The sequence below is a fragment of the Gymnogyps californianus genome, chromosome 1 (assembly GCF_018139145.2).
Source record: "Gymnogyps californianus isolate 813 chromosome 1, ASM1813914v2, whole genome shotgun sequence".
NCBI classification, from domain to species: Eukaryota; Metazoa; Chordata; class Aves; order Accipitriformes; family Cathartidae; genus Gymnogyps; species Gymnogyps californianus.
In genome coordinates, this window is record NC_059471.1 from 93,850,617 (window position 1) to 93,872,708 (window position 22,092).

Genomic DNA, 22,092 nt, shown 5'->3' on the forward strand with positions numbered 1-22,092 from the left:
TCTCAGTCAGTCTAATCCAAGTGCCATTAACTGAAATCACATTCAACAAATTTGGTTTGGTTTTCTTCTCTTGCTGCTTGACTTCAGTGTCTTGAATCGCTCTTCCTTACCTTGCAAATGTATTGGTTTTGTGCAACAAGCATTTCCTGGTGCTTCAGTACCTGCTGGCACTTAGTTTGCTTACGTGGGCATGTGCACTCTGCAAACACATTGTTGAGAAGTGAAGCTGGTTTTTCTTGCTCCTCTATATGGCATTCTGCAAGCGGTATGCTTTAGTTAAAACCGGAAGAGAGACGAGTTGACCATTACACTCTCAACATGGTAAGCTTTATATTTGTTAAGGGTTCTTGATATGACAAGAACCTTTTTATGTTTGTCTGCCATTTTATTAGACTTAATGGTGGCAGTCCTTCCCTCCCTTCCCCCGTCATAGGCTTGTATACAGCTGTGGGCCTCAGAAAAGATAAAAGACAACATGGAGCATGTTTTGGTGGCTACCTAGTGATGCCATCTTAGTTTTGAATTTTATTTCAGACCCCCACGTGAGTGAACTCAGGACATATAGTACTGGTGTGTTTTAAGCATTGCATATATGAAATGTGTCTCTTTTCATTTGAGTGTCAAAGCTGGGTGCATTGGATCCAGATTCAGCATGTTGTGATACCTAGTGCCAGCACTGAGCTGGAAGGTGGGGACTGTGGCCTCCTGAAGCATGTGTCAGAGGCAGCAGTGCCATCCGTTCTCCTCCTGCTGAGTTTCAAACATTGCCGTTGTGCCTCGTGCAGCTTTGGTTCGGGCAGTGGTTGGTGCCTTTTCGAGAGATGACATATCTCGGCTTCTCATGTGGCAAAAGTCAATTACAGTCTACAACACCACACTGCATTTGGCTACTGTTGGTAGGAATATCTTTACCAGTATGGAAACTCCGTTTGTGCCTGTCCCAGACACGCCAGTGCTAGTAAATGTGTGTGGTGCAGACCACACTTCTCTGCTGGCAAAGAATTTCCCACCAGCAGTAGGCGAAGGCTCTGTCACTCAAGCAACGTGAGGTGATGCCATGGTTCCGTCACTCAAGCAACGTGAGGTGATGCCATGGTTCCTGTACCACTGCAGTCAGTGCTCGTGGAAAATGCTGCCTCTGTTGCTGAGTCACTAAATCGTTCCACGTACTGGCTTCTGGCTAAGTAAACATAATGGCTTGGTGGTGGGAGCAATTTCTTGCAGCAAGCAATTTGGTAATAGCGCCATTGAAGAAAAGAGGATAATTCCTCTCGCTTCCTTTCAGCTCTGCTTCTGTCTCTTGGGGGCAGGATGCCTCTCCTCCTTCCCGAGGAGATGGGGGAGAGATGAGGAGAAAGTGTTTTGGAGTGCAGATGAAGCTGTTGATTTGCTGGGTTCGGGAGGATACGCGCGGCAGTGACAGTAGTGGTAACTGCACCTGTGGTAACTACAAATGTAGCTGATTGCAGTGGATTCGCTGTGCATCCTGTAGCTCTTAACTAACGTTCCTCTCAAAGATTCAGTTTTGGGGGTGCTATATTTCCAATTGTCACATGCAGCTGTGCTAGCAGTTAGCAAAAAAAAAAAAAAAAAAAAAGGCACGTTCTTCCCCAGTGTAATGCTCGCGCTCTCGCGCGCGCTCTCTCAAATAAACAAGCCTTAAGTAATTCTTTTGTCTTGGGAGGGTGAGCAAATGCTCTCTGGATAGACGTGGTACCTACATACAGGATGAAGGTATACTGCAGGATAAACTGCACCTTATTATTCAGTTCTAATTTTGCGAGAGCTGTCATGTGCTAACAAGTCTGTTATTTCTAATGTATCTTCCCTCAACAGTAGCTTCAGAAAGGAAGACTCCATTCTAGAAATCCCTTTCCACAGGGATAAGAGAAGTGGGAAAAGCATGCAGAAGGTCCCAATGAGCAGTTCTTCTACCCCTTTTCATGAGGCAAGGGAAAACAACCACATGCTTGAGAGGCTCACTTACACACTGTCTTGCCATTGTGTCACTTCATTCCTCCTCCTTTACTAGTTCCTTTGCAAGTCCAATGTCAGATTGTTGCATTACTCTGACTTAAGAAATTAATGCTCTATCTACAAATTGAACGTAGGTTAGAACTAACCCAATCCTATTAGGGGCTTTGCATTTTTCCATGTGTCCTAATCTGCATTTTAGTGTTCCCCAAATGCTCTGTTGTGTGAAATCTTCACTCAGTTTAGGATGAAAACAACAAAATTTCCTAACCAGCCACAGGGCTGCTTAATAAAACATCAAAGGATCATTGTCACTTTCTAAAAGCTGGCTGGCTTCTTTTGTGTTTAAACCCTAAATTGGTTCATAATTCAGCTTTTGTCAGCTGATTTATTCTGGACTATTTAGAGAGAGAGCAAAAAGTAGTACAGGAAAGAAGCAGCACAAATTTTCCTATTAAATCTTAATGTGAAATACAGGCCTGGTCTCTAATCATGTGTTGTCTAAAGCAGGGAAGTCTTAAGTGGTAGTTTGTTAAAAACAGTATCTCATTACTTATTAGTCTCCTTTTCCATAGAGCAAGTGTTCCTGCTGGTTTTGCTATCGCCGTTCTTTTTGTTTAACAACTGTGTGTATAACAGAAATACCCACCACTTACCACAAAAGGTATCGGAGCTAAACCAGATGGTCTCCTGCTGTGAGGTAGGGAATGTTTTGGTACCTCTTGTACCAGCACATGGCAGAACGAAGGCAGTGTTATCCGAGTTTCAACACAGAATTTGTCTATCAGGCAGGAGTGAAGTAGGATGCAGGGACAAGGGATTTTTTACTAGATCTGCTTCATGTAGGGTAAAGATACCTGCACTATCTTCGGTCCTAAAAGATAGCCTTGCAAGAGTAACATTATCTAAGAATTGGGAAAACTTGGCTTATACAAAGTTAACTGCTGCTAGTACTTCAGCTGGCTTGGGGTAGAGAATGTCACCTAGGCAGAGGGCATGAGTGTAATGTATTTAGAAAGAATCCTGTCTGAACAAACACGAGCTTCTCTTGAGATATTTGCTGAAGCTTCAGCAGCTAGGCAGTGTCTGGTTAGGAAATCTGTTATTTTTGAGTAGCAATTTCATAGTGCAGAAGAAAATCTGGAAGGTGAGCTGGGTCTGAATCTTAATGTCAATTAGCTGGTTGGTACACATATGTTGGATAGCTGGTGGACAGAAAAACTGGGCTATTTCAGGATCAGGTATGTTACTGCAGCCCTGAACACAAAAGCTGTCTTGCTGATGTGCTTGGCGTTGTGCTGGAGACTGTGTTCCCCCACCAAAGCAGTAAGGGGAATTTGAGGATGCTGGTTTTTAAGACTGTCATTGGTGGGTTTTATGTCTTGCTAATACTGAGTATGAGATCATTGAACAGGCTGCCGTCCCGGCTCTTTAGGAGAATGTTTTGGTAATTCACAAGATATTTTAACCTACATAGAGTTGGTTGAACACATAAGCAGGTAAAATTGTATTTTCTCACGGTTACCAGATCCCATTGTTACGTGATAAAGACAGTTAAAACCCTCAAGATTTTTGTCATAAATGGGACTGAAGGTTCTATTCCCAGGCGTGTTCAGTAAAAAATAGAAAGAAAGCAACAAAACCCATTGTGAATAGAGTAAAACTTCAGTTGATTATGGTCTTTCTATAAGAATAGATTTTACTACAAACATCTTTCTGTTAATGTGGGTAACATGAATGTAATTTGGGTCTATGTCTGTTTGGTAAACATTATAATACTCTGCATTATTCTCTATATTGCAAACTCTAACATAGTTTCTGTTGTCTTTACAAACAAGACTATAATAATTTCTATTCAAGATTCACATAGTTCACCTAAAAGGTCATCTGTCAGCATGAGATACCAGAATTTTGTTGACTAGACCACTGTCCAGTGAGTCTGCTCTGGTGTTTCTAAGCCAGTCTCATCTGGCATGGAAGGCAGATCAGTTGCGATGTCAGGTTCTGCCTGTGGGCAGTAAGAAGAATTCTTCCATTCTCTCCTTCGTTAACCTCTTCTTGCGTGCTTCCACTCTCCATGCCTCCAAACCTCTTACCACCACCTCTGGTGCTGGCCCCTAAATCCAACCTCTTCCCCACCTATTCCTGAGCACAGCCAGGGGTTGCTGTGACTGCCTGTTGGCCTGTGGCTCATAAGTATCTCCATTAATGTGGGATTTAGATCCTACCTGTTTTCTGCCTGCAAGTGTTGCCTCTGCTGCCAATGATATGTGTTCTGTAGTTTAGGATTTCCTCACTGGTGAAAGCTGTAAGAAACTTAATGGAATGATCTTTCAGCTGATTTACATCTGGCACAGGAGAGTGTAGCACTCTCTCAAATTTTAAGTCCATCTAATCTGACAGTTTGTGATCTCATCACCCTTACCAGTGCTTAGTTCTGCTCTGGAGTCTACATATTTGACCCTATGCTCCAGGTGGCAAATGAAATAACTGGATTCCCAATTATGGCATGTCACCTTAGTAATTTTGGATTTCATATGTGTCTCCCTGTATTGACAGAAAAATCTTCCAGGACATTCAAGGCTAGGCAATATGCTTAGCCAAAGGGAATTTTTGTGGCTTTCGGATATTCTGATAGGAGTACTAACTTCTTTAGTGTCAAAAGAAAAAAGCTCAGAAAATATAGCCAGATGTCAAGTTAATCTTTTGAAGTGTTTTTTCTCTTCCCTGAGTTCCCAATACCAGAATACATCTTACAAGATCGAGTGTTCTTGTTAGCCTGCTTGTTGTACCACTGCACTGTTTTTCTGCAAGAACCCTATTTACCTGTAGTGCATCGAGACAATAATGGTGCTGTCAGAGACCATTTTTAACACTTGTCCTAAATTTCTAATTGTATTGCTCATTCTTTCCCCTTAACCTCTTGGTTTTCCATTTTTCAATAAAACTTGGCTTTTTTCTCAGTTAAAAAAAAAAGCCTGTCAGAATAATGCTGTGTGTCACCTATGCTACCCCTGCAAGGAAAACTTGTGAACAGAAATTCAGAGCACCTTGACCAGCCAAGCAACTTAGTTTATTCTCTGACTGCTGAACTTGGCTCTGTTCGTGTTATGCCAATGCCCCATGCTCCCTAGCACAGTGATGTTAGGATCCAGTTGGGATGAAAGTACTGTTTTCATCAGGCATTTTGCTAGGCAGTTCAAGAAAGAAGCTAGCCTTCTTGATAGTAACAAAGTATAATTCACATGTTGGATTTCTTCCTTTTGCTTACAAGTAACTTGGCCTTATGGTATTAATAGAAACACCATTTTCAAGAATTTAAGAATAAACATCATGGTCCAGTGGTTTGGGTTTTTTTTTTTCTATTAAAACAAATGCAGAGAATCAAAGTAAATTTTTTTTCCATGTGTGTTTCTATTACTTGGCTTTTATAAGTTTAAGAGAGCAATCTAGCCAGAAGTAGTAGTCTGTGGTTGGTTTGTTTCCCAATTTTCAGTAACAGTAAGCTCATAATTGGCAATCCTGCCTTGTATTTCTGCCTTGCATTGACTTGATGTGTGCTTTCAGTTTGTGTATGACTTTCTGTCCCATTTTCTTGCCTGATGAAAGTGACACAGATAGTTGGATCTGTATTGCAGAAACAGTAAGATCTATATTACTGTTTTCTTAGGAAAGAAAGAAAAAAATAGATGAAAATACTTACATGCCAGTTGTGTATACTTTATGATTTTTTTATTAATTTGAAAATTTTAAAGATTAATTGAAACAGGTTATAAAATATCAGAAGAAATTCCCATGCTCATGTAAGACTAATATGAGGAAAAATGTCCTTTGAACTTAAATTGTGACATTTGTATCCTTTACTAATAAATAGTCAGATAACTGGGGGAATGGGGTATTTCAAAACTCATATTCTGAAGTAGTTGGTGAAAAGCAACACAAGAATTTCATTTGATGCCATTGGCAACAGTATTTGCTCCTTCAGTGGTTGTTAGGAAGGGAAACAGAAGGATATCTTGTCTTATACCCATAGTTGTTTTAGACTGTGAACACTACTCCTTCGATTCTCTGTGCTATTTATCTTTGTCAAAACCTTTCCAAACTGTTGAAAGCTAGGGAAGCAAGGGCTGCTTTAAAAAAAAAATTAAATTTCTTAAAAGCTTTTTTAGTTCTTCCAGCATGCATAATATAAAATAAATCTGCATTATCTTATAGCATATGTGCACCTATGTATGCACGCGTATGTATTTGCACTTATGTATGATGATGTGGATGCATTTTTTGTGTATAAATGGGTTTATGTTTGTATACTGTATATAATGTGTGTATGCTTCAAAGTACAATGTGCTTCTGTTCACACAGCTTAATTTTTTTAAGGAAAAGTGCCTCGGAGGTCATGCCTTGTTTCGATCTGAAACTCTGTGTTTACTTATGAGACTGTGAGGGCTGGATGTTCCAACGAGTTAACTAGACGTTTTAGATATTTTCCAAGTAGCTTCCTGGTGACTCTTCCAAGTAGGGTCAAGTTCAGAGCTCCAGTATGCACTAGGGTGCCTCTTACGGTTTTGTTTGGAAGTTGTCTTCTGTTTAGAAATGACCCCCCCCAAAAAAAGTTAAATTTGTCTTACTTCTGGGTGGCTACACGTTAATAAGTCACTCCAAGTTCTTCCTGTGTTTACTGGAAGGGAATGGGCATTTCTAGAACATGTCATCCTAAATTAAATGTCTGCAGTAAGTGGATAAATCACTGCTTGAAAGTTCCTATTTCTCCAAATTGACTGTGAAGTGAGTGTAATGGATGACTTGCTGAGAGGCAGGTGTATACTTGTTTTGAGGTGAGTCTTACCTTTAGTGCTGTCCTCTGAAGCCCTTCTACTTGTTTATTTTTACCCTTAAAGTAATCTCAGGGAAATGAGTAGAATCATTCCTCCCCGCCCCGCCCCCATGCTTATTACTGTTAGGATGGAAGTATTACATGGTGAATATAGTCATTTAAATGTATTGCAGTAGGAAGATAATTGCAGAGCCCTTGTGGGATCATAATAATCACACATTAGTGAGTAAATAAGTAACAACATAGAAAACGTGATGTATAAGTAGCCCCTGAGATAACCTGATAGTCTGCAAGCCATTCTTTGGTGGCTTTCAAACCATTACTAGATTAAGCCTTTCTCAAATCAGACCATGATGGTAATGTCAAAATCACCTACGCTTGTTTGTTTTGACTTTCAGGTAGTTTGAAATAAATACACCCAGCTATTTTGTGGCTCCCAAGTACAATTATGCCAGGAAGTTGATTCTGCAGCTGCTTGTGAATGCAGTCTGAAGGCCTGCAGTGTGCCGGTGAGCGTCGGCCAGGACACAAGGGCATTCAGTAACCAGGAAAATAACTGGCTTTCTTGAGGAAGAAACAAAGAAGAAACCTTTATGTTTTGCGTAGTTGGACAGCAAGGTAATACAATCTTGACACCTGGTTAACTTAAAGAAGCATTTTTCAAAATACCTCTTGACTGTGTGGATCTTGTAACTCTGACACAAACGTGCCTTTGGACTTGTGCAAATAAATTGTTGGAAGAATTGATTGGGCAAAGCAGTCATTGAAAGAGTGGCTGCTGAAGAATCATGACGAAGCAGTTGGAGATCATCAATTTGTCATTTTTGTTGGAACATGAAAGGGAAACGATATTGGGAGTATTGAAGAGAGATGAGTATCTGAAAAAAGTTGAAGATAAAAGGATAAGGTAACCTGTTTTATTATTGTTCTTAAAAACATGGTCCATAGTATAGATATTTTTGTGGTAATCAGTGAAGGTTTTCTAGATGCCTCAGGAGAAAGATGAGTGTTGGGAGGTGGCACAGTTAATCATAAGTGAAAGTAAAGGATGTTAAAAAGAAAATTGCTTGCTAGTGTGGCCCTCTATAAACAAAAGATTATGTCCATTGCTTCAAGGCAAAAGAGTAAGAAAGAACAAGTGCAAAAATACACAGCAGTGGTTTTGAAATTTCAGATTCTGTAGATTTTGCCCAGTTTGGCTGAATTTCCCCCCTGTGAATGGAAGGCCTTAGTAAGGCTCTTGAACTTTCTTCCTCTGAGAGGAGCTGTATGCTTTGTGCCTTCAGAGCTGACTGCGGGAGGGGAAGTTTGGAAGGTGTCACAGGGAGAGAAAGTAGGTGTCTGCCTCTGTACAGGAGTCCATACAACATGGGGCAAATGCGAGATAGTGGCCTTTTTCTTTCTGTTGCAGTATTTACAGAATAGGAGGAGGAGGGGGGACACTTCATTTTTCAAATAACTTAGATTTACTAATAAATAAATAAAACTGAAAATCTCAGGTATGGATCTCAAAAGTTGCTGATGGGAGTAGTAGAGACTCAGGGTATTAATAGAGTCCATGTGTTCTTTTCTGAGGAAAAAAGGTAAAAATCAAAGTTCAGAGAACAATGTGTGGAGGCAGGCTGAGAGTCAGCTATTTTAGATGACTCGAATTGAGTTAGTTCAGCTAAGTATCAGTTCTGCAAAGGTTCACATGCTTTTCCAGTATGTTGTTGCTGCTTCCTCTCGCTTCTTCCCACTGCCCTTTTAAACTTTCATACAGTGCTGGTTCTGAGAAACAGGCTTAGCGTGGATGTATGCAGCACTTGGTGTTGGTGAGGCTGCTGAGTGTAACGGATGACAAAGGGAAGATTTCCAGCCTTTGCTGGTTTCTGTCTGTGTATTCCAAGGCCAGGCTGCATTGTTCTTCCCTTTGATTTGCTAAAAAGCATTTTAGACATTGTGCATCGCAGAGATGTACGTTCAACACCTGCTGAGGCTTCTTTTGTATAAAACTATCATTTGGAAATTCATGCAGAGTTAGCCACTGGTTTTGGAAGTCTTTCTACCTTGAGAGAACCAAGTCTACGTGCAATGCCCCTATTGGTGTGCAGCCCGTTAATTGGGGAAATGTCGTGGCTCATCTAAATGGAGTGGGCTAAAACTGGTTGCTGCTTCTGCTGCAAGACTGGAAGGAAATATGTTTCTTTATGGTGGTGTGGGCAAATTAATCATTTCATGTCCTTCATGATTTGTCAGATGAAGAAGAAAATAGAACACAAGAAAACAGATGGAGCACTGTTTGTTCCAGGCATTGTGCTCTGTTTTGTAGTAGGATAAGCATTTCAAAGTAAGTATTTCAGTTTTCTAAGGTGGTGGCCTTGGAAATGTGTGACATGCCAGTAGTCATCGATCAAAGGCATCGGTATGAAGCGCAGCAGTGTATCAGATCACTAGCTTCCCAAACCGCCAGAAAGCTTTTTTTCTACTACTGTCATTTCCCAATCTCGAGTAGAAATTTGAAACTCCTGAGGTTTTGTGGGGGTTTTTTTTGTTTGTTTGGTTTGGGTTTTTGTTGTTTTTTTTAATATGATGTCTTAAAACCCCTAATTTTTTGCTTTTTTTGACACTACTGGAAGTCACTCTGCCAAACCTACTGAGTTTGAGAACCCAAGGCACCTCTGGAGGATGCAGTTCCGTAAAGCAACAGGTGGTACTGGCTTATCTGTGTTTTGGTACAAATGGAAAGAGCACCCTAAGAAAAGGCTGAAAATGAAGTTAATTTGAAATATAATGCTAATTAGGATAACTAACAATGCAACATGATGCTTATGCATACTTCTAGCACCTGTACATGAACCAATTGGTTTCAGATTCAGCCTATATTTGGAGAATTGTCATTAGACCATACTGTGCCTGATAATGGTGGAATGTAGTCTATAAAAGACTTCCAAGATATACAAACTATAAAGAACTGGGTGGGTAACTGCTTCCTAGGAGAATTCATAATTTTTCTTTCTGAATACAGCTTGGCAAGGATATCTTTAATTATGGCTTATAAGTATACTTCAGAGGAACATTTGTTGTCTTTGGAATTCCATTTGGTGCAATCTGTTATGTATTTTATTGAAGTACTTTGCAGAAGAAGTCGTCGCTTTGTATTTATTTTCAAGGCATTTTTCATTCTGGCAAGATGCTTACTTGTACATTGTACTGAAGATTTTTTTTTTAGTCTGTTCCACTCTTTCTGAATCTATCTTGATAATTGTTTTTTCTGTTCCTGTTAGTCTTCAAAAGCCATCTAACTTGAAAGGGTCTTTCTATTCAACATGAAAGCAATAGTAAGTGTAGAGGATGTCCTAATAATGAAATTGTTAAGAGTTATTTTCACTATCACTGCTCATACCTGTGTTCTGGAGTGCAGGTGGCTGTTCTTGTATTTTTATTTGATGTACAAATATTTCACCTACATGTGAGAGAAACACAGAAGGCAGCAAGTACTCTTTCTGTGATCTAGTTTTGATAATACAAATAAGCAACCTGCTTAATAAATATTAGGGTTTATGTTCTTAAGTGTGCATGTTGTGTGACTGGAATTTTTCTTTGAATATTGATTTAAAGCTGTTAGTAGCTTACTTGTGCAAATAACCTACAGTGTTCTAAACATTGCTCTACGATGCTTTAGACATCAGTCGAATGACCATCGTGATTGTTTTCAAATGCTAAGATTATTTGGGTGAAATAATTAAATTACATAGAGCTCAAATAGCTAAAAATAGTGAACTTGACCATACTGAGGGTAAAAAAATGTAGGGTTTGTTTTAACATGTGAGTTGCTGGGAGAAACTTGCATCCAGAAAATGTCAGTCAAGACATTCTGAACTGAATGTTTTGGACTGAAACACGTATCTTTTTCCTTATTTCCCCATCCTTTTACTATTTTTAAATAGTTTTGTTCTTTTAAGACCCTTTTTATGAAAACCCATATCGCATTTAACGTGTAGTGTCACAAGTCATGAAATCAATACTAAATCAATGTATTTGCCGAAAGGGGGGTGTACTATGTACTAGGTGTGCTTCATCTAACTGTTGTTGGTTTGTTTCTGTTCCAACAGCAGCCCCAATGCATCCTCCCAGCTGTGGTGTTACACAGGGAACTGGGTCTGATGGTCATAGCATTTTGCATTTGGAGCTAGCTCTTCATCTCAATATTATTATGTTACCACAGAGCAAACACGCATGATGCACTTACTGCTAATGTACGTTGCCTTCTTACCTTGACTGTTTTCCTAGACAGAGTTTAAAATACAAAAGTTCTTTTTATTCTTTACGAAGCGCAGCTGTGAATACCATGCTTTTAGAAGAGGAGATACCAGCATAGTAATTGCTGAACTGAGAAAACAAAGAAGGAACATGCCAATTACTTCCAAGGATAAGGCTTTATTGGGTTATTACTTGAATCATTCCCTCAGCATTTAAGTTGCCAGAAGTTGTGTAAGAATTGCACCAGCCGCAGATCTGTGTTGACAAGGAAAGTTGGCATTCCTGTCTTTTCAGTTAACTAAGATGGCATCTCCTTATCAGTCTGAAGAGATCCATAGAAGCAATTTAGGGTATTAACTTCATTACAATATAGAAGAAACTGTTAGCATGGATACGCCATGTGGTAACTACAGGCAAGTACTTTAAGGGGGGGGGGAAAAGTTTGAGTAACAGGAATGGAAATTGACTTACCTGCTGAGTAGACATTTGGACTTGTTTATAAGCACAAAATGATTGCAAGATAGTATATAGTATGGTATATGGTCTGTGTTTTTGCAAAACTGCCTATAAATGTTTGAAGGGAAGAGTCCTTATGTTAAAGCATATTGCTCATCCACACGTGTATGGGAAGTTAGGAGCTTGCTTGTCTGGCAGCTATCTCATTTGTCAAGTGAATTTAACATATTGTTATTCTTTGAACCAGAGACTTTTCCATCCAAAGTAGTTACTATTGCCAGTACTCTAAGGGCAGAGATGCCTGTTTTGCTCTCCAATGTTCTTCGAGAATGAAGATCCTCCATTGGTGAAAGAATTTCTGATGGTGATTAATTCTTATACTCTGGGTACAATTTATTTTATCAAAGACTAGTAAGAAACCAACAAGCAATTTGCATTTTATTTTATTTTTTAAAAATCTTAGTAACAGTTTTTAGTTGAGAGGATGAGGGAGTTACTCAGAAAAAGGTTCATCTGTGGAAGTTTGTCATCATTATAGTATCCCATATTATTTCAGTTCCCATGCCTCCTTTCCTTCTGTTCACTAGACTCTATTCTGCCATGCATTACACCAGTTCTCTTTTCCTTTGCAAATTCATTCTTTGCCTTTCCCCGTTTCCTTTCGTTGTCACCAATATACCCCCATACTTGATATTCTTAAGATAGTTTTTTATCATACAGATCTGTTACATAAGCAAAATGTGAAAATCTGTGCTTATAAAATAAGAACCTAAAAAATACTTCTGGTATTCAAATGGCTAGATTTTACAATGCAAGGAGATCTCAATGGAAACTGGTAATAGCCCATCCTTTTGTGAATTGTCGATAATATTTACTGTTACTTTCCACATAATGTGTCAGACAGTGGAGGGAATCTGGTTGAATTTGGAGAAGGTACTGGGAATCAGTCTGGGGAGGAAATTTCCTTTGTCCCTCAGCCTCCAGAAGTATGTTGATACCAGTTCCTACAGAGAAAAATTCTCTAGTATCTAAGTTAACAGCTGCACAGCTTCAGAAGGAGGATGTGTCAACTCATCTGTGCAGGAAACAGAACTTTGTTAAGAATGGGTGCAAGACTGGAACAATATCCTATATTTAAACTTCTTTCCTGCTGAAGTCTTTAATTATAGTTGGTTGAGGATAGGTTTTGTTTTTTCTTTAAACTGTAATTTTTAATGACTCTTTGAACTCTGGAAATTTAGAATGGCAAAATTAAATTAGGAATACTTGGATTCTGCTGCTCTACAACTTAAGATGAAAAAGGTTTTTGAAATGGGGAGAAGGAAGATGCAGGAGAAATTTGAAAATCAAACTGAGGAATCATGTATGCCATTGCATTTGATAGCGGTTTTTCAAAAAAGGGAGAGGAGATGAGGTTGAAAAATGCTTCAAAATAAAAAGTTTTCAAAAATCCTACCGAAATTAAAGAAAAAAAAATCAAATTGGTATTTTTAAAAAAAAAAAAGTTACCTGACTCAAAGCAAGTGAATCATGCTTACAAAGTTAGAGGAAATGATGGCATTCATTTAAGTGAATGCCTTGAGCAGTGAGTGTCTTGCCTCTTGCAGCAGTATAGCTATTCTACTTTTCTGTATTTGGGGAATAAATGTTCTCTAGGGTAAAGCATACTATTAAGAAAAAATTGATCTGTTAAGGCTTCTCATTGCCTCTTCCTCTTTGCGGGCTTATAAGAGTTTGGGAATTTTCCATCTCTGGAGGCTGCATTTGTGAGGGAACGAGCACCTTTGACTGCCTCGTGACTTTTAGCGTCAGTAGGGAAGAGTCAGACTCTTTTAGGGCCTTTTTTGTGCCTCTTGCAGGCGGTGGGCAACTGTGCCAAGAGCTACGACTGCTTGCTGCTCCTTGGTTTGGGTTTTGTAGAATTGCGGTCCTTGCTGCCTGCATTTTTTTCCTCATCTTTTGAAGGCATCAGGTTTTCATATTTACTTATTAGATGGACTTAATCTAGGATCTGAGTCATTTCTCAAATTCAGTGTTGGCTAAGTCTTTTGTTTGTTTGTTTCCTGCTTTGATATTTTATATGGGCCTTCTAGGCCCCATTTGGAAAGGCTTAAATTAAGTCATTCAGTGTTACCTGGAATACTAGTTACAACAGAACTCTTCTCCAATGCTCTTAACATATTTTCTCAGACAGTAGAGGGATCTTAATATAAATTCACAGTTAGAAAAATGGCTAAATATTCTGCTATCCTTGGCAATGTCGTGGTTTAACCTCCGCCGGCAACTAAGCATCACGCAGCCGCTCGCTCGCTCCCCCCCACCCCTGGGATGGGGGAGAGAATCAGGAAAAAAAAACTCGTGAGCTGAGATAAAGACAGTTTAATAGGACAGAAAGGAATGAAAAACAATGGTAATGATAATAATAATATGACAATATTAATACTAAAAGAATTAAACTGTACAAAGCAAGTGGTGCACAATGCAGTTGCTCACCACTCGTTGACCGATGGCCAGTTAGTTCCCGAGCCGCGATCCGCCCCTCCCAGCCAACTCCCCCAGTCTATATACTGGGCATGATGTCATATGGTATGGAATATCCCTTTGGCCAGTTTGGGTCAGCTGTCCTGGCGGTGTCCCCTCCCAGCTTCTTGTGCCCCTCCAGCCTTCTTGCTGGCTGGGCATGAGAAGCTGAAAACTCCTTGACTTAGTATAAAAGCTACTTAGCAACAACTAAAACTACCAGTGTGTTATCAACATTATTTTCCTACTAAATCCAAAACACAGCACTATACCAGCTACTAGGAAGAAAATTAACTCTGTCCTAGCTGAAACCAGGACAGGCAGTAACAAATTTCTTTTTAATAGCTATCTTCTATTAAACAGCTGTTGTAATAGATGGTTTAGAAACTGCAGTGTACGATAGGATTCTTTTTCTCCAGCAGCTTATTAAATTGGCTTCTAAGTTTATTTTCACTTTCATATTACTAGGAGAGATTTGATAAAGATTAATTCTTGTTTGGTATTTGAGATTAAAAATATCTAACTGCGTGGCTAATTAGATTCCTTTAAAATTAAGGAGAGCTCAAATGTTAGAATGGCAAAAAGAAATTGGGTGTTTATAGTACAGCTGGTTCCTGTCTTGGGGGATAAAGAGGAGCAGTAAGTCCGTCCAGCTACATGCTGCACTTGTTATCCCTTTTCATTGTCGTCTAACTAGTGCAGCTAGGCTATGGTTGTTTAGAGGCTGTTATGATGATGGATTTTTTTCAGATGACTCACCCACTTTCTCCTATTCTTCCTGGCACTTGAGACATTTAATTCTTTATTTTCTTAAGATCTGAACATATTTGTTACAGTCAAACAGTAGTTCAATTCAACAAATAGTATAGGGAATCCCAAAAGAAAGTTCATATCCAGTATATCTGTCCATACATTGCTTGCTTTTTTAATTTTTCTATTTTATTTGTTTGATTAAGTGAGCAGAGAAGCTGTGGGTTGATTTATTTTATCTCAGTTCCCTGAAAGTCATCAAAGGCAGCTCTATATTAAAAAACAAGAAAACAAACACTTTTCAGAATTCGTACTGTTGGCAGATCAACTATCATCTGATAAGAATTTGAGATTTTGTATCGCATAAGCAGTGGAAAGTACTGTTGCAATCACCACTACTGGATAGTAGGAATAATGCCTTTTTAATGTCAAAAGAATACTGATAAGTTTTTCAACATGTTGATCTCTAAGCAAGCTTTTGTTAAAAAATGCACTGTTTATTGGTTTGGGCTGATAGAGATTTCCTTATTTTAAATTGGAACTATTTAAAACACAGCCTTTGTGCCCAATGGTGCTTCTAATTAAGCACAGAAGGGCCTGAAAGTTGCAGGGGGGAGGGAGAAGGCTGGAATGGAAGGAGTTCAGTGAAGGTTTTGTTTCAACATTAGACACCTGGATGCAGTCTATAGGACACACTGATAATTACCAAAAAGATGGCATCATACTGCCTGTGGAGTTCCTGAAATGCAACGGGTCACTGTTGATTTTATTTTTTAAGTAAAAATGAGCCACTGGAAATAAATCTGGTATGAAAAATGAGCCTTTGCTAGTGCTTAGTATTTTAACCCTTTTGAGATTGAGGATTAACAATATTCATGTTCTGAGTTACCCTGACGCTTTGGCAAGGTTCAGGTTGTTGTTTTGCATGCAGATGTTCAAGTCCTAAAAGAAACTGGAACTGATTTGAATGTGCCCCTTTAGTTCTATGGTATGTGATTGACCAAATCTTTGCAAAACTGAATAAAAAGTGAAAATACAATTGTCTTTCAAAGACTACCTCTATTGAACATTGGCTGGCAGTTCTGCTGTCTTAAAAACTCAGTTTTGACAGGAGACCATGAAAGAGATGAGGTAGAGAGAGAATGACCAATGATCAAGTAAAGTGGTGGTCGTCCATATTGGCAAGCAAATTAGGTGGGGTGAGGTGAACACGAGAAATTTGTAATCAAGAAAATGTGGTGGAAGAGGGCCTGTGCCAAGCATATCCATATAAATTTGGCAACAAGGAAGAACAGGTCAGAGATGTGAAGGTTGGGGCAGCCTTGCTGTGGTCACCATGAGTGGAGTTCAGGATTCTGAGTGGAGGGAAGAAAGCAAAAAGGATCACAACTCTGGACTTCAGGAGAGCAGATTTTGGGTTGTTCAGGGACTTGCTGGGAAGAGTCTCATGCGACACTGTACTGGGGAGAAGAGAGATCCAAGAGAGCTGGTTGGGGTGGGTTTTTTGGTTCAGGCTTTTTGGGGACACACACACACATGACACGACGCTGGGTGTTGTTTGTTTTGAAGGATCACCTCTTCCAAGCTCAGGAGCGGTCCATCATGACAAGCAGGAAAGCAAGTAAAGGTGGCAGGAGGCCTGCATGGATGAACAAGAAGCTCCTGACAAAACATAGCCATAAAAAGGAAACATACAGGAGGTGGAAGTAGGGATAAGTGACCTGAGAGTCTAAGCATGCAAGTATAGGATTAGAAAAGCCGAAATCCACCTGAATTTAAATCTGGCGAGGGAAGTGAAGAGCAACAAGAAACATTCTACAAGTACACCAGCAGCAAAAGGAAGGCTAGGAAAAGTGTAGGCCTGTTGCTGAATGGAACAGAGGTCCTAGTGACAAAGCATGTGGAAAAGGCCAAGGTGCACAATGCCTTCTTTGCCTCAGTCTTTACTGGTAAGACAGGTCTTCAGGAATCCCAGCCCCCTGAGATCATTGGGAAAGTCCAGGGCAAGGTAAATTTGCCCTCAGTGGAGGAGAATCAGGTTAGGGAATATTTAAACAAACTGGACAGACTGGACTGGTCTGTAAGCCATGATGGGATGTACCTATGAGTGCTGAGGGAATTGGCTGATGTCATTGCAAGGCTACTCTCGATAACCTTTGAATGACCATGATGATTGGGAGAGGTGTCTGACGATTAGGGGAAAGCAAATGTCATTCCTATCTTCAGAAAGGGCAAGAAGGAAAACCCAGGGAACTACAGGCAGGTCAGCCTCACCTCAATCCCTGGGAAAGTGATGGAACAACTAATCCTGGAAACGACTTCCAGGCACATGAAGGACAAAGGGGTCTGCAGGAATAGTCAGCATGGATTCACCAAGGAGAAGTCATGCTTGACCAACCTGATAACCTGCGATGAAATGACTGGCTTGGTAGATGAGGGGAGAGCAGTGGATGTTGTTTATTTTGACTTTAGCAAGGCTTTTGACACCACCAGTTTGTCAATGAGGATGTTATCAGAGATTAAGTACAGACTATGTAAATAGACAGTGAGGCAGACTGAACTGGCTGAGCTTCTGGACTGAGAGGGTTATGATCAGTGACAAAGTCTAGCTGGAGGACAGCCAGCAGCACAGTGCACCTTAGGGGTCAATACTGGGGCCAATACTGTTTATGATCTTCATTAATGACTTGGATGATGGGACAGAGTGCATTCTCAGCAACTTAGATGATACAAAACTGGGAGGAGTGGTTGGTAGACCATATGAGTGTGCTGACATTTGGAGAGACCTGGACAGGCTGGAGAGAAGGACTGACAGAAACCTCATGGAGTTCAACAAAGGGAGACAACAAGTCCTGCACATGGGGAGGAATAACCCTGTGCACCAGTACAGGCTTGGCACTGACTGCCCAGAAGGTAGCTTGGCAGAAGAGGCCCTGGGTGTCCTGGTGGACACCAAGTTGACTATGAGCCTGCAATGTGCCCTTGTGGCAAAGAAGACCAGTAGCATCCTGGGCTGCATTAGGTGGAGCATCACCAGCAGGTGAAGGGAGGTGATTCTTCCCCTCTGCTCAGCCCTCGTGAGACACATCTGGAGTTCTGGGTCCAGTTCTGGGCTCCCCAGTACGAGAGAGACATGGACAGCCTCACCTTGATCCCTGGAAAGGTGATGGAGCAGCTAATCCTGGACACCCTTTCTAGGCACATTAAGGACAAGAAAATTATTGGGAGTAGTCAGTATGGCTTCACCAAGGGGAAGTCATGCTTGACCAACTTGATAAACTTCTATGATGGAATGACTGGCCTGGTAGATGAGGGGAGGGCGGTGGGTATTGCCTGCTTAGACTACAGGGAAGTCTCCCATAAGATCCTCATAGATACGCTGTTGCTGGGCTCCTTAGTATAAGAGAGATATGGATATACTGGAGAGAGTCCAATGAAGGGCCATGAAGATGACTAAGGGACTGGAGCATCTCTCATATGAGGAAAGACTGAGAGAGCTGGGACTGTTTAGCCTAGAGAAGAGAAGGCTTAGGGGGATCTTATTAATATATATAAATACCTGAAAGGAGAGTGCTAAGAGGATGGAGCCAGGCTCTATTCAGTGGTACCCAGTGACAGGACCAGAGACAATGTGCACAAACTGAAACACAGGAGGTTCCATCTGAACATCAGGAAACGCTTTTTCACTTTGAGGGTGACTGACCACTGGCATAGGTTGCCCCAGGAGTTTGTGGAGTCTCCATCCTTGGAGACAATAAAAAGCTGTCTGGACATGGTCCTGGGCAATTGGCTTTTGGTGGCCCTGCTTGAGCAGGGCGCTTGGACCAGATGACCTCCAGAGGTCCCTTCCAACCTCAGCCATTCTGTGATTCTGTGACATACTGGAGCAAATACAGTGAAGGGAGACAAAGATGATTAAGAGATTGGAGCATCTTTCTTATTGGGAGAGACCGAGAGAGCTGGGACTGTTCAGCCTAGAGAAGAGAAGGCTTAGGGGGATCTTATCAATGTGTATAAACGCCTAATGGGCATTAAAGAAGATGGAGCCAGACTCTTCTGAGTGGTATCCAGTGAATGGACAAGAGTCAGTGGGCACAAACTGAAGTACAGGAAATTGTATCTGAACAGAAGAAAAAATGTTTTTGTTTGAGGATGGTTGAACACAGGATGAGCCTGCCCAGAGCGGTTGTGGAATCTCCATCCTTGGAAATAGTTGAAACAATCCAGGGCAACCTGATATAGCTTACTGTGCTTTGAGCAGGAGAGTTGGACTAGATTGGTCTCAAGAGATCCCTTCCAACCCTTCCTCAACTATTCTGTGATTTTGTGTTGTGGACTTTAGCATTGGAAAGATGAAGCTTGTGCATGGAAGGAGCTTGTGCTTCAAGCCGTTTGGCAAGTTCTAGCAGTTCTTTTCCTCTGTGTATTTTAAAATAAGACCTTACTGAGTAGGGCTTTGTTGAATGCTGGTTTTAGAATGAAGCACGTAACAGTGGGTGCATTTAATTGTAGAAAAACTTCCAAAGACCTTAGCAACATTTGGGACAGTACACTGTAAAAGTTGTTCTTGCGGATGCTCTTCACCACCTAATGCTGTGGCTTATCCTAAGAATTTTCCGTATTAATAACTTAAACATGTTTTTATTTAGAATCAGCTATTTTGTTGAAAAGATACAGCTTTATGATGAGAAATAATATTTGAGGAAATTAAGTGAGCCCAGGTGTATTTATTTGGCTGTACTTCTCTGATTTTTGTGCCACAGAACTGTTTCCTCTCTCCTTTCTTGTGTTTCAGGGAATCTAGAAGGACCTATAGCATTCAGTTGCTTATCTTGAACTCTTCTGCTTGCAACTTCTCCCTTCTGACTGGATAACAAATACTCTGTGTTCATAGGAATCTGGTCCAGCTAGCTGAAGACAATTTCTGTGCTCCAGCTGAAATAAGAATGTCTCAGTGTTACCGGCTTCTATCATACTGTCAGAAGCCCTCGGACTTTGTTATGTTTTTCTTAGCCCACAGCGTCTGATTTCTCTTAGGTTTCACTGTGAATGAGCAGAGGGAAGAGGAAATCCTGTCCTTTGTGATTGCAAAGAGAAGCTTGAACATACCAAGGAACCGAATAAGATTTTAAAATTTTGAGTATCATTTTAGTGTTGAATCAATCATATGATTCTGAAGGGAGAGGATTTTGAAGGGATTCAAAAATTCCAAAATTTTCAAATGCCTAAGTTGCCCTTATTGTGGATTGGTGACCAGATGAAACTCTGGTAAGAGGTGGGTAAACAATGAGAGAACATTTTGTGCGCAGTGTTTAAGGCTGATTTGCCCTCTTCTTCTCCAGAGACTAAGTTGTCTCCGCAGTACTAGTAAGCTGGTTTTGCTGCTGAAGGAGACCCAGAACAAACAAGCAGAAGGAAAAGAGGCTGTGGTGGGTTGACCTTGGCTGGCTGTCAGACACCCACCAAGCCACTCTCTTGCTCCCTCCCTGACCAGGACCGGGAGCTAAAATAAGATGAAAAAACTCATGGATCAAGATAATGACAGGGAGATTGCTTACCACAGACAAAACAGACATGACTTGGGGAAAATTAATTTAATTTATTGCCAATCAAAAAAAAAAAAAAAAGAGGATACAGAGAAACAAGGACAAAACTGAAAACACCTTCCCCTCAACTGCCCCCTTCTTCCCAGGCTCAGCTTCAGTCCTTTATTCCCGACTCTTCTATCTCCTCCCCTGCCCCAAGTGGTGCAGGGGGATGGGAAATGAGGGTTACGGTCAGTTCATAACGCTTTTTCTTTGCTGCTCCTTCCTCCTCACACTTTTCCCCTGTTCCAGCATAGGTCCTTTCCACGGGGGTATAGTCCTTCAGGAACAGACTGCTCCTGTGTGGGTCCCCCATGGGATGCAGTTCTTGCCAGGAGCCTGCTCCAGCAGAAGCTCTCCACAGGCTGCAGCTTCCTTCAGGGCATGCTTACCTGCTCCAGCATGGAGTCCCCATGGGCTGCAGGGTGGATATCGGCTCTGGCACAGTCCTCCATGGGCTGCAGGGAGGCAACCTGCTTCACCATGATCTCCACGGGCTGCAGGGGAATCTCTGCTCTGGCAGCTGGAGCACCTCCTCTTCCTCCTCCTTCACTGACTTCGTGCCTGCAGGGCTGTTTCACATTTTCCTCGCTCCTCTGTCTCACAGCTGCTGTGCAGCATTTTCCCCCTTTCTTAAATATGTTATTGCAGAAGTGCCACCAGTATTGCTGATGGGCTCAGCTTTGGCCAGCAGTGGGTCTGTTTTGGAGCCAGCTGGAACTGGCTCTGCCTGCAAAGGCACAGCCCCTGATTTCATCTCTCAGAGGCCACCCCTGAAGACCCCCAACTGCCAAAACCTTGCCGTGTAAACCCAGTGCAGATGCAGAGAGAGTTTTGTGTGGGGAAGCTGAGTAAAGCTGAATCTGTTAGTGTTTGCTTGTTGTACTTAGACATAAACCATAGCTGTTACCTCTGTACCAGTAAGTTAGACCAACTGTTTGAGCTCACCTATGAGAAGTGAGTAGAAAGAGTGGCTGAGATGCCGAAGAGGCCACGTGGAAGCAAGGAGCAGTCCCAGGGCTCTGGTTGGACAGTGTGTCCTTGTCTGCTGTCAGGCTGCAGGGGAATCTCTGCTCCGCTGTTAACCCTCCACGGGCTGCGGGGGACAGCCTGCCATCTCACCACGGGCTGCAGGGGAATCTCTGCTCTGGTGCACCTCTTCCCTCTCCTTCCTCACTGACCTCGGTGTCTGCATGGTTGTTTCTCTCACATCCCACTCCTCTCCTCACTGTAGCTCCTCTTCTTCTTCTTCCATCTTCTTCTTCCTCTCCTCCTCTTTCTACTGTAACTCTTCTTCTTCTTCCATCTTCCTCCACCTTTTTACTCTCACCCTCCGCAGTCTTTTTCCCCTTCTTAAATATGCTATCACAGAGGCACTACCACCATTGCTGATGGGCTCGGCCTTGGCCAGAGGCGGGTCCAAGTTTGGAGCCAGGGAAGCTTCTAGCAGCTTCTCACAGGAGCCAGCCCTGTAGCCCCTCCCTCGCTACACAAACCCAACACACAGAGGGAAGGTAGAACAGAAATGGATGGGCGCAGCTGAAGGTGGTGATCCAGGTGGTGGGTGCAAACTGGATCTGCCCTTCCTCTTCTTTTTCTTGGTCTATTCTTGGGTCTACATTTTCCATGCTTGAAAGTCTCCTGACAGCAGTGTTCCCCGTTGCAGCTCTGAGCACTGTTCATTGGGTGGACCTGGCGCAGAGGCAAGTGGATGACTTCAGCAAGCTCCAG

The 22,092-nt window shown here is 41.5% G+C and overlaps 1 protein-coding gene across 1 annotated transcript in view; it reads left to right on the forward strand.

Annotated features, from left to right (window-relative positions):
* Positions 1-22,092, forward strand: part of SYTL5 (synaptotagmin like 5) — a 93,465-nt gene that overhangs the window by 22,273 nt on the left and 49,100 nt on the right. The window contains exon 2 of the mRNA XM_050915035.1: positions 7,207-7,715. Coding sequence (XP_050770992.1) covers positions 7,597-7,715 — 119 coding nt within the window. The 5' untranslated portion in view covers positions 7,207-7,596. The remainder of the gene's footprint in view (positions 1-7,206; positions 7,716-22,092) is intronic.